The following is a 13,991-nucleotide window of genomic DNA, read 5'->3' on the forward strand; positions in this document are numbered from 1 at the left end:
GTCGTCATTTGTGTCCCGGTGTCCCGGTCTGAATATACATTCGTTTTTGAATCGGTCTTTTTTTAGGTTTGAGTTTTTTACCTTTTTTTTAGTTATACCTCATGATTCTAATGATTGCCCTTGAGCTTTGTTGATGGTGATTGCTAATCGAACATTCCCTGTGTCCCCGTCGTCATTTATATATCCCCCTGTGCCGCCCGGCGTCCCCGTTGTAGTTGTGTCCCTGTGTCCCGGTCGTCATTTATATTCCCTGTGTCCCGGTCGTCATTTGTATCCCGGTGTCCCGGTCTGTATATACATTCGTTTTTGAAATGGTATATGATGAAATAAATTTTTGTATTTTTCCCCTTTTTTTCTTTTTAGTTTTTTTTTTTTTTTTAGATTGCTAATCGAACATTCCTTGTGTCCCGGTCGCTTTCTCTTTGAGTGTCCCGGTCGTCATTTATATTCCGTATGTGCCGGTGTCCCGGTCGTCATTTGTGTCCCGATGTCCCGGTCTGTAATTTCGTCAGTCGAAAACAGGACGTCAGTCGACACACAAACATGACGTCACCCGACAGACAGACCCACACATCCACAGACAACTTATTTTTATAAAGATAGATATATATTACATATATCTATATATATATATAAAAATAAGTTGTCTGTCTGTCTGTCTGTGGATCAGGTGACGTCATGTTTCTGTGTCGACTGACGTCATGTTAAAAAACTAAAAAAAGGAAACAAAAAGAAAAATAAAGGAGAAAAACAAAACTAAAAAAATAAAAATAAAAAAAAACTAAAAAGAAAAAAGAAAAAAAACTAAAAAAACTAAAAAAATGTAAAAACCAAAAAAAACTAAAAAGAAAAAAAGGGGAAAAATACAAAAATTTATTTCATCATTTACCATTTCCGGGACACCGGAATACAATTGACGACCGGGACACAGGGAATATAAATGACGACCGGGACACAGGGACACAACTACAAATGGGACGCCGGGGGGCACAGGGGGATATATAAATGACGATGGGGACACAGAAAATGTTCGATTAGCAATCACCATCAACAAAGCTCAAGGGCAATCATTAGAATCATGAGGTATAACTAAAAAACTAAAAAAAAAGGCAGAAAACTAAAACCTAAAAAAAAGACCAACTCAAAAACGAATGTATATACAGACTGGGACACCGGGACACGAATGACGACCGGGACACCGGGACACAAGGAATATCAATAACGCCCGGGACCCTCAAAGAGAATTCACAGACTGGGACACCGGGACATAAATGACGACCGGAACACATGGAATATAAATGACGACCGGGACACCGGGGGGCACACGGGGATATATAAATGACGACGGCGATACAGGGAATCGTCGATTATATATTCGCAAGTTTTACGTAGTTAAAAACATATATATATATATATATATATATATATATATATATATATATATATATATATATATATATATATATATATATATATATATATATATATATATATTCACAGGTGGGACATAGGGACACAACTACAATGGCGCGTAACGACTTAAGCGCGCGGGGGGGCTTGGGGGGGACGCGAAGCGCCCCCACCAACTAGGTGTTAGGGTGGCGCGAAGCGCCACCCCAACAGCTAGTATATATATATATATATATATATATATATATATATATATATATATATATATATATATATATATATATATATATATATATATATATATATATACATATATATATATATATATATATATATTCGAATCCCAGTGTACCCAATTCTTCAGTTTGTGACGGGGATCAGTGGCGTGACTCTGTAAGCTTAGCCAGAGTCGACCCATCTCTAAATGGTTACCTGGAGAAATCTGGGGAAGGTAAACAGGAAGGGTGTGCGAAAGCACAGGATGGATGGCCCCCAACCCCCCATTGCACTTCCTGACTGAAGGGCCAAGAAACGGAGATCAGTACCGCCGGTACTGACTGTAAAGTCTAATGCCGTATCCTTTACCTTTACCTTTTATATATATATATATATAATATATATATATATATATATATATATATATATATATATATATATATATATATATATATATATATATATATATATATATATATATAAATATATATATATATATATATATATATATATATATATATATATATATATATATATATATATATATATATATATATATATATATATATATATATATATATATAATATATATATATATATATATATAATGACGTCATATGCAAACGCTCTTTTTACAAACAAACAAACCTGCATACACACAACTCGCTTTATATAGATAGATAGATAGAATACAAATTAACTGCGTAAAACTTGCGAATATACAACATTCTTCGCTGTCCAATTGTCGCTGCATATAAATAGATTGTCAGGTTTACCGACCCTCGAACATGCAACGTACAATTGTCCATGGGAAAAACAATCAGTATTAAGATCTATACCACATTTTTCTAATGATTGACCTTGAGCTTTGTTGATGGTGATTGCAAATGCTAATCGAATTGGGAATTGCAATCTTTTAAATTGAAAAGGCAGATCCGTTGGAATCACGGGAATGCGAGGAATAAGAACAGCCTCACCCTCAAAAGGCCCTGTCAAGATTCTGGCCTCTATTACGTTTTCCATTGTTTTTTTGTTTTTTTTTACGGCAAGTCGCGTGCCATTGCAAAGCTTTGGTGGGTTGATATTTCTTAACAGTATTATTGGAACGCCTATTTTTAGTTGTAGCACGTGTGGTGGAAACTCTGAAAGATCCACGGAATTTAAAAATTCAGATAGATAATTAACCGCCTCATTTGGTTCCAAAATTGTGTCGACTGACTTGTAAAGGACTGCCTGGTCTCGAATCTTGGTCAAAAAAATATTGTTGATTTCGTGGACGTCAATATTTTTGGGTGCAAGAATCACTCTTTCACTTAGCCATTTATTATTTTTATAATTGTTTAGAATATTCCTAAATGCTTTTTCAATCAATTCATTTTTGGACGTCACTAAATTACAGAATTCAGCAGGTAGTTGTATACGTCCTGAAATTGAGTCTACTGGGAGCTTTCCGTTTCCAATTGCCAGCAATTGATCTGAAAATGTTTGACCAGAGTCATCGTTTTGAAATCGGACACGCATATTTGTAGTTAATTTTAATGTTTTTACGTGTGCCCATAAATTAGAATTTTTCAGGCAAGCATTCATTTCGTCTGCAGGGGTTGATCTAGGTATTATAGGTAATGTTTGCCTGAAATCTCCCGCAATGCCAGAATCAGTTTTATCGCAAACGTTTTACCAGTACCTCCTGGCGCATCTAAAAAGAAAATTTCTCCAACGTTGTTATCGACACAATGCATTATCGTATCATAAATGTCTTTTTGTTCCGACGTTAACTTGGAAATGTTATTTTGTACATACGACAGTAGATCACTCGTACTGTAACTTTGTTCACGATCCAATTCTACACATGTCGAAACAGCAGCGTTACGATTAGGTAAAGGCATTGCCAAATCCTGAAGAGGTTTGTTTGCCATACATACGCACAAATCTTCTATAATAACTAAAGTGTAGTTATAAATTTCTGATGTAAAATCAAAAGTCATATCTGACGTCTCTAACCGTTTTCGATGGAGTATATCTTCGGACATTTTCGATTTATATTTTCCCCATAACTCTGTAGGAGCTGAAGGATAGCAAGTTGTTAGAATGATTCCAAACAATGCACAAATTTGACTTGGAGTTGACGTTTCGCACGCGTTATTGATGCAGTTATCCCAGTGTTGGTCGTTCTCCAATAAATTCAGAGCTTGGCATGGACTACGGTAAGTGTCATTTATAGTACCGTTTACAGTTCTCAAATACTCAAAGGACGTCGGACCGGGTACATTCACCAAAAGCAGGCGTAGAGAGAAGCATTCATGTTGATTGGGGTGAACAGTGTAGAGTCTTCCTATCGTGGTATCTTTGAAGATGGTAGGTTGGCCGTCGACTGACTTACCCTGTTTTCGACGTTCAAATACTTTATTTTTAGTATTTCACGTGTAATACGAGGGCACTTCAGTATACAGCAGTTTTTTGCAAAAGAATCATTTTTGCATAGCGAAAAGAAAGCAGTTAAATTTGTATCCGGTGGATTCAGGGCTCTTTGTTGCACGTTGGATTCCGAAAAATAAACACGTTGACCATTCTGTAAATGTACCGCTAAGTGAACAACAGCTGGACTACGTTCATGTATCGGAAATGAAAGAATTCACCAAACAGCTTCATTACTGCTTATGTATCTTCCAGCCTGGTATTGTACGATTTCGTCGATATCTTTGATTTCGGACTGCAAGCCAGTTGACGTATTTACTTATGTATTTTTTGACCTCTTCTTTATTTCTGCTATTGAAAAATTCATTCTAATGAAATTAAAAACTTTTACACTTGCTTCTTATTTTCTATTAACTGAAAAAATCCTGGATAGGGAATATTTATAAAAGGCAACAAATATCTTGTTTCCTATTCATTTTGAATTAAATGCTCTTAGTGACTGAAATCATACCATTTAAAACAATTGCAGTAAATCTAAGGCCATATTAGTTTCATTTCGACAGTTCTTAAAATTTCTGCCAAATTTGTCTAGATAAAGAAAAATGGGTTCAAGACCAATACATTTATTAAATTAAGAACACAAAATTTTGAAAATGCAAAATTAGGCTCTTGAAAACTTAACCTCAGCTTTATTTCGGTGAGTATTTCAATCAATAGTTAATAAATTTTTGATAGCAGAATCCGATCTTTGATTCTGAAAAGTCCTGAAAACACCAATTAAGCTTCAATTATAAGTGCCGAAATTAAAAATGGATATGGGCTCGTAGGCTCTAAAATAAAATCTCTATTTTAAGGATAAAAATCCTCATCAAAGGCTTTCATATTCCCTTAAAAGAAGAATAACCCTTAAAGTTTAAAAACCTGCATCAAGTTGCTCTTAAGGACTAGAAATTCGTAGCTTATTTCGAGCACAGATTTCAGCAAATCAATCGGCAAACAATAGCAAAACAAAAACAATGCCTTTTGTGCGAGATTTTCATAACTAAATATTATGGACATCATTAACCAATTACAGATTATCATTAATTGTATGATTAACATAAACTAACTTTCTATTGCTTTTATGTTAGTTGTTAATTGGTTTTGTAATTAAAATTTTTATTTTTTTTTTAATTTTCATTTCATCTAAAAGTCATTGAGTTTTTTAATTCTTTTGCTATTAATTTATGAACGGTTTTTTACCTTTGAGGATCTGATTATGTTTATTATTACTTAGTTCTTTTGACTTCCCTGTCGAAGAGAAACTAGAACCATTGTTGATTTGAAAAATCGGTGCCGAGAAACTTCTTGACTATGTGAAAATAAATAAACAATGGTAACAAATATCCTTAAACGCATTTAGCCAAAATAAATAATAGTAGTCAAAATTGGCTGCCTTTTTCTGCCAAATTAAAGAGCTGTATTCAGAGAAAAAACTTATGGGTGTTTTGGTGGGTGGCCGGCCACTATCAATTCCTATAAAATAGGTAATTTTCTAGGTTTTTCGTCGGAAATTGGTGTTTTTTGTCCCTGCTAAGTCACATTTGAATAAGAAAGTTAGTATTTGTAGTAAGTATTGGCAGTTTTCGGAAGTACCGAACAAGAAGTAAAAGAAATTACCGCAGAAAGTTTGACTGGAGTACAACAAGTCCAAGTGTGAATTACAAGAGAGAAAAAAATGGATAATTTGCAGTTGAATATTATGTCTTTGAAGCCTGATCATTCTGATGTTTGTTTATATGGAATTTTTTATGGAAATTGTGCCCCTTAACTTGGCCTTATTAATGGGGTAGGCTACATTTCGAGTTTAATTAAAGCTTAGGGTAGGGGCAAGATACATAGCAGGCTTGACTAGTCAGACAGCTAAACACCATTTAGACTATTAAATGACTGTAGATTCTCTAGGTATGTGAGTCTCTTGTTTTATCCCATATACCCATAAATTAAATCCATTGAGACAAAACAAGAGTGACAGGTGGTGAAATGTATTGGAAATGTATAATTAAGGGTTATATGTATTTGCTTTTTATGCAGGATAGGGGGTAAAATATGGTGGAACTATAGTTGAATTTTGTTAGCTACTGTACAGTTATTCTGCATGTTCTGAAGTAAGAACTGTTACTTAACATGTTTCCCTTTTCAATAGCCCCTATTCTACACTTTGACCAAAACTACTTAGTCCATACTGATAAGTTTATTCCAAGACTAGTGTCACAAACCAGAATAGTTATATATAAATTGGTTAGGCTACAGGGGTAACTTGTTGAAAAGCAAAGGTTTCAAAGATTACAGTCAGCCAATCTCAACTGTCTGAACCTATAAGTATCTTACACAAGATGAGGAATCCATGGTCCATGTTTATGACAAATAGGCCTCTACATTTAACCATTATATATTCCTGAGATTAGAAACTTTACATGTACTAGCCTAGGCTAAGGGTGTTACTCTAGTACCTAGGTAGTTTGATTTAAGTATATCATACAGACAAATTGGCAGGAAGCTCCTAATCTTAGATATGATGCCTATGGATAGTTTTAGATAACTAAGACTTACTGACTATAATATAGATTTTTTTTTTCTTAAATTTAAGCATAAACAAAAGTTAACCTCATATCCTAGTCAGTTGTAGGGTAAAATTCTAGTTAATTGACTTCTTGCTATCTTGGAAAGGGTTTAGGTTAGGAAAATGAAACTTTCAGGGACGGGTCTACAGGCTAAGTATGTCCCAGGAAGGTATTTTAAAGTACCCACCTCTACTCCTTCTCCCTCTAGAGGGCCCTGAAATTTGTCTACATGACAAGTCTATACCTATTGAAATTTTGACAAAACAACATTTTACCTTAATTTTCAGTTACTAGTTGCTTTTTCTCTGCCTTTAGTTCTGAAAATGCAATTCCTGTTATTCAAGTAGAATTTTTAGCCATATCAATGTTTTTTTCAAAATTTAGGAAATGTATTTGCATATCATTAAAACTTCTTAAAATGTAATTGAGTAAAGCTATGAAGCTCTAAACAATTTTGTTGTACTTCAATTAAGCAGAAGATCTATTTTGCAAGGTTTCACTTTTATAACACACATATTTTTAAAGGTCATCAAAGGTTAGGGCTCTCTAGAGGGAGAAGGAGTGGATGTAGTTGCTTCAAAATACCTTCCCAGGACATACTTTAGTCTGTATATTCATCCCTGAAAGTTTCACTTTCCTAACCTAAACCCTTTCTGAGATAGCAAGAAGTCAATTAACTAGAATTTTACCCAAATTTTAACATAATTATTCTGCTTCAAAATAGGGGTATAATATGCTATAGGACAGGGGGCAACTACCCCCCCCCCCAGCCATAATTAAAATATGCCTACATGATTAAAGCATTCACATAAGCTGGTTGGATTTCTTTAGCATATTTTGCCTTTATTGTACTGTGTTTTTCATTTTAAGTTTTCACTGTCATTTTTACTTGATTTGGGACAATTGCCTCCAACTCCCCTCCCCAGGAGTGTGATAAAATCACGCCATTGCTTCACAACACTTCTCTTAGATTAAATGTACCCATACTAGACTTTGTCTATAACCTGTATATTTTGTTTTAGATTAAAGGTCCCATGTTTAAGACTGAGTAGTATTTTCCAAGTTTATGCTCAAGCTTAAAGCATATGTATGTGTGTGTGTGATTAGGATCCTTTATTCACTATCAATAGATTTAGAATTGTTACTGTTGCATATGGTTAAAATATTCATGCTGATTACTTTAGAAAATCTAGAAAAATTTTGTGGTGAAATAATCTGCTATATAGGTACTGCTACTGCTAAATAATAAGAATTCTACCCTATCACCTTTCCCAAGTAAGCACCTTTCCAAGATTTATCATAGAATTTGGTCAGGTTCAAATGGGCTGAATTTTCAGGCATTTTCATATCAGATCCCTAATTCAAGTGGCAAAGTTCCCTCATCCCCCCTTTGCAGGTCACATAATCTTAAGAATGAAACAATAGATCATTGCTATTGTGACCTATTTGAATGTAACATGCTGATGTCTGCACAGTATACCCTGCAATGTAAAATGTTAGAATGCTTCAAACACCACAAAATTCCACTAACAGCCAAGAGTCTTGCTGACCATACTTTCTGCAGAGCACAGAGCTCAATATATATTCTCTTATAACTCAACTGCTGGTATCAAAAGATATACTTCAAGAAATCTGAGCAGATACAAATCATATAAGACAAACCAGCTCAATAGCTCTGTCTATCCCACAGAGTGAGCCAAAAGGAAAAGGGCTAAATAGTATCGACTGAAAAGCCTGTCTGCTGAATAAGAAGAAGAAGAAGGTGGCATTATAAAAATTTTCCAGTGGTTGAACTATTGGTGTACATTTGCTATCCAACTTCTGAGAATTTTACCCTAGCTAGGCAGAATAAGAACACACCACTAATTGCATCTTTTAATGCTCTGTCTAAGGCTAATAATCACTTTCTTTGCAGATTTTATTTTGGACACTTAAACAGATTCTTAAAGCAACACTGTGTTTCTTGTTATTTGCCAGTCCATTAGATTCATTATTTTGTAATTTTTTCTATTTTCCTGGTCATAATTCTGACAATCTTGTGGAGCTGGAATCCTGCAAAATGCCATCTAAGACATTTCTACTAGTTATACTATTAAAAAATTAAGGCTGAGTATGTATAGTGGATTGTATAGTTGTCTATTAGGAGGGGGGAGGGGTAAAGGAAAGTAGTACACTTATACTAATTAGTTAAGTAGCTATTTATGATTGTTTTAAGGTAGTTTGCAGAATATCTAGTTGTCATGTTGTTGCTGTTATGCCTAAAGGTCATAACTGACATTTTCACACTTCTGAGATATTTGACAAAAACTGTTTGCTAAGCTGTTCGAAAGGTATAATCAGCAGGGAAATGTATGTTCAGTCAAACTTTGAGTATTTAAAATATGGGCTTTCCACTGGTTAACAGAGGTTTTTGCTAAGTTAAACCAATTGGCCTACAAGGCAGATACAACATCTACTTGTAACAGAAATTTTAGCCTGATGTCACACAAGAGTTTTAATACAAACATATAAAGTGCAACAGGATTAAAGTTTTTTTATTGTTATTCAGCTAACAGAATAAAAGGAACTCAATCTGGAACAGACACACTTAAAAATCTTCTGGATCCTCTTCTTTAACATCTAACTCATCCAAGGTGTCCCTGGCCAGTTCCAATGAAGGAAGAGCAGCATAGTACTCATGGAAAGTCCTGGGTATTACAAGAGTATAGCATAAGTCAATCAGATCTTTGTATTTTGCTGGAGGAAAAGGAATTGGTCCCTTGTATGCTCTGACAAGCTGCAAGGAGTTTTCATTGGGTGTCATTCTACATTGCGATTCATTCACTTTTATGACTGAAAATTCAGAGTTTTAGTTGTACCTGAAATTGATCTTGGTTGGCTGCTCAATTGAGTAGTTGAGCCACTTCATCAAATTCCATTTCACTTGCAGACTTTCCCCATTGGCCCTGTAGGCCCATTTTCTGTTTCTCAAGATAGTGTCAGCAGTTTGCTTGAAGTCCAGCCAAAAACTAGTCATCAATCACGTGCACCTTATATGGCTCAGTGTTAGTTCTGGCTATTAGGCAGATGGTTCTCCAGTTTTCGATAGAAAACACAGGTAAGTTTTTGGCTGCTATTTTGATACATGAGTGCATGCTGTCCCCTTCCTGCTGAGAATGGCCACTTTCAAGAAATATATGATTTATTTCTTGGACGTGATGCAGTGTCCAAACAGCATATAAAAACATGGAGGCAACAAATTGGTTTTTGAACTGCCCACAGCAGCCACCAGTAACAAAATATATTTTCTTGTCTTTCAGAATGTTATAAATCAGCATAATGACTTCATTGAGGCCCCTTTGGCCTTTTGTCTGTTCCCAAAGGTGGCAATGAGCCTCTTTGGTTACCAAATTGAAAATTGTCATGTTATAAACTGCTAGTTTTCTTTTGTAACAGATAGGACTGGTCTCTGCTCTGAGAGTTTCAAGGTCTCTTTGTAAGTCCATATTCAGCAACATAGCACCCTCCAGTCCTTTCTCATTGTGCAGAATACCATCTTTTATTGCATTTTTAACTTCACTAGGATGCTTTGCTCTTGACTGGTGCTGCTGAAGTGACTCAGCCGCATTCTCTTTCTCCTTCAATAAGTAAGTAGTATTGAGTGCATGTATGGCATTGATCCTTTTTGGGAGTTTGGAAAGATAAGTTCAACAATTTGAAACATTTTCTGTACATACTTTTACTCACATGTACTCGTTGGTTGCTCAAGCAGGTATCAGTGTGGATTTTATACATTTTGGACTGGTTAAGTTCAGAGTTTAGATAGAGTTTCATAGAATTTGCCCAACAATTGTACGACTTGACTGCAGGAAAACTGCTAATGTCATCTCTAGCATAAGATAACTGATCATCCACTAGTCTCTTAGAGACTAGATTCTTGGGACTCAACATGTTTCTTCTATCTCTGCCAGCGGTTCCAGTATTTTTTTTTTTTTTTTTTTCTTGACACATCCAGCAACAAACTTTTCACCAAGTCCCAGAGTTGCCAAGAAAATCTTCTTGCAGACTTTTTTACACGTACTATTCACTTCTAATGTGTAACAGAGTGAGTTTTGCCGTCAAGAACTGCTGGCACTGTTGTTCTCTGACCAACTGGCTTCTTCATCACACACTTCAAAACTAACTGTCTCTGTGACTCCATGGAACATAACTCCTTGCCTAGCAGCCAGAGGCTTTTGAATATAGCTTTTCAAGCATCTTGATCAATAGTTTTGCACCCGAGTTTGCATTTGCAACTAAATTTCTTTAGTTATTTATTTATTTAAGAATTAACGACGCTTCTTGACTACTATGGTCCCTGTGTCAGCCCTGCAGTGCATTCTTGCAGCGTGATTTGATCTCTGGGTCCTGTATTACCAAGCTAAGGTCAAATCCACTGTGCCACCACAGGACTAAATTTCTTTAGTTCTTTTGCTTGAAGAGCTTTTTGTGTTTTCTGTGCTGTGTATTTTTGTCCGGCAGCATGTTTCTTTTTTCTGTCAATATATGTCTCTTTCTTTCTTTTGGGATGTTTTTCTATGTTTCTTCTTTCAACTGATGCCTGATCATTAACAACATCCAGTTCTGTGGCAGTCACTTCTGGAACAGTTGCTAATGTCTACTTCAATAAAACGTTCCTGATTGGGAGTTTCCCGTCACTGTCTGAGCTTGAGCCATCCTTGTCTGGCACTCAATTCTTGTCTTTGGGATCACCATCTGAATCAGATGACAAATCTTCGTTATTGTCATCTTCTATGAGCCTCCAAAGCTATTCCTCTGAAAGTGCAGTCCTCTTTGGCATTCTGCTGCTTGAAAGAGAGTTCTGTTTCATTCAAAGTTCTTCAACAAGGTAATGCTGGAAAGAAGATAAATCAAAACTGGACTACAAGACTCCAATCAGGTTGCTGCTCAAAAATTATAAAACAAAATACGGATAGGCCTAACTATTCCAGTCAGGGAAACTTGCAATTCCATATCACTTGAAAATATTCTAAGCCTATGCTTTAAACCATATACCTTGATTGACCAAATGCCAACCCTTTGGTTTAAACCACACAATTTGAATCCTAATTTAGCCTGATTCAAGGTATGTGGCTTAAAGTAAAGGGTTGGCATTTGGTCAATCAGGGTATATGGTTTACAGCATAGTGTTAGACCATTTTCAAGTGATGTGGAACAGTATAACCCAATGCTTTTAACCATGTACCTTGATTGGCCAAATGTCAACCCTTTGCTTTTAACCACATACCTTGAATCCTGATTCAGCCTGATTCAATGTATGTGGTTTAAAGCAAAGGGTTGGCATTTGGTCAATCAAGATATATGGTTTAAAGCATAGGGTCTGACAATTTTCAAGTGAAATAGAATTATAAGTTCCCTGACTGTAAGTATATAAGTCCTCTTAGGAGGAAGGTTTCAGGCGCATTTTTTCTTAGATCAACCTTTCAAAAAACTGGAAAATGTGGAAGTCTCTTGCCTCCAGATACGTAGTCTGATCAGGTTTAGCCCCGTAACTTTCCGAACTATGACTTTGTATTTCCCAACCTCCAGATTTCGTAATTGCATAACTGACAAATAACTGATGAAACTTAGTTACGACCTTTAGGCATAACAGCGTTTTGCAGATACATCCAGGCTGGGGTTGGCCATTTCGGCAACAAGTGGATGTTATGTCTCCCTGTGGTCGCAAACTTGTACCACAATATCCTAGGAGTCTAAAATACAGATTAACTCAGTTTCGCCAAAAATGTCAGTTACGACCTTTAGGCGTAACAGCGAGTGTGGTAAAGTTCTATTTGATAGCCTTCTTGCTACCTTTGAAGGTAGTTGAGTTAGTTGAACAAAATTTTCAGTAAGGAATTTTGTTGTCAAGGTACTATATCTGCCCTTTCCATATTTCTAGGGCATTGGAGATTCCATGAATGGCATGGTCTATACCTATCAAAGTTTGTAAAAAAACGTTTTTTATTTTATTTTAGGCATTTAGTTGCTTTTTCATTGGCTATAGTTTTGGAAATGTAATTCTGTTATTTCAGTTATATTTTTAGCCATACCTTAAATACCTTAAATTGCAACTTGAAGCAATTGAAGGATTTTCCATCATGTTATATTACTCAGCATTTCTTCAAAAATTGCCATGTGGATTGATTTGGAATTGTTTTGAATATTAAGTTGGTTTGATTGACTAGGATTTATGCTCTGGTCTGAGACCCCAAGGTGTCTCATTCCAGGCCCCATTCCTTATTGCTCCACTCCTTGTCAAGTGAGAGATAAATGTTAGTTCCCTATTTTAGAGTAATAGGTTTACAATTTTTTAAAACATTATAAGCTGGAATTAAGCAAAGATGTAGGGAGGGCTCACAGTACTTCTCTTTTGGGTCAATTCAGCAGTAGATCCATTTCTAAAGGTTTCAATTTTATAACACAAAGATTATAAAAAGGCTAATGCTGTTTTGAGAGAAAGGGGCTGAGATAGGGTCTTCAAAAGATCTTCCTAGAGGGCTAATGAGAATCTAGGTCTATTCTTAAGTTTTATTCCCCTAGCTCAGCTACTTTCTAAGATAGACAAAAGCCCCTATTTAGAATTCTTATTTACTTTTCCAATGAGTAAGAAAGGGTCACTTTGAGGGTTCCTTGTGAGTAGAAAACAAAAATGTGCAAAGGAAGCAATCAGTATATTTGGAAAGAGTATGAAAAGACAACTCAGCACAAAGGCTCATAAAGTTTTCAGGTTAGGCTAGGGTAATCCTCTGTAATAACTCCAGTTCAATTCCATTTGACATTGTTTATAAATATGATTTTTCTAGTAATGACAATATTTTAATTTATTCAGACTCAATATCAAGCCTTGAACTCCTAGATTTGACCTCATTTTGTACATTAGACATGTATACTTTTTGTTTTCTATCACTAACTTGCTTCTAATGGTATAAAGATATACCTCTGCTATATTCCCAGCCACTCAGGTATTTTGAGTTACCATTGTATAGATGACATGGCTAGAAACAAAATCCTAAATATTGACAAGCAAAGTAGGACACTCATCTCCCAAAGATATTTCTCAGTAGAGCTTTGTCTCTCAATAAAGATTATATTTGGCCCATATAACAAATGACAACCCAAATTTTTCCAGCTTCACTCCAAAATATTCTGTAGAATTTGTGCTGGACCAAATGGCCTCAACATGCAGGTTTTCTTGGTAATATTCTAGTTGAGAGACTTCTTCCTAGTTTGAGAAATAGTTGTATTAGGCAAATAAAACTTTCAAGAATGAATCCAAGGCTTTAAATGTACCTAGGGAGGTATGGTGTTGTCAAGCTACTATTCTCA

The 13,991-nt window shown here is 35.6% G+C and overlaps 1 protein-coding gene across 2 annotated transcripts in view; it reads left to right on the forward strand.

The window, feature by feature from the left end:
• Positions 1-5,669: 5,669 nt before the first annotated feature.
• The window catches only part of LOC136031766 (ATP-dependent DNA helicase DDX31-like), a 33,946-nt gene continuing 25,624 nt past the window's right edge, over positions 5,670-13,991 (forward strand). The window contains exon 1 of one of the 2 annotated variants that reach the window (XM_065711512.1): positions 5,670-5,809. In XM_065711512.1, coding sequence (XP_065567584.1) covers positions 5,759-5,809 — 51 coding nt within the window. In that variant the 5' untranslated portion in view covers positions 5,670-5,758. Of the gene's footprint in view, positions 5,870-13,991 lie in introns of both variants that reach the window. The other variant, XM_065711513.1, reaches the window with a different exon arrangement.

The sequence above is a fragment of the Artemia franciscana genome, chromosome 10, assembly GCF_032884065.1.
Source record: "Artemia franciscana chromosome 10, ASM3288406v1, whole genome shotgun sequence".
In the NCBI taxonomy this organism is placed as follows: domain Eukaryota; kingdom Metazoa; phylum Arthropoda; class Branchiopoda; order Anostraca; family Artemiidae; genus Artemia; species Artemia franciscana.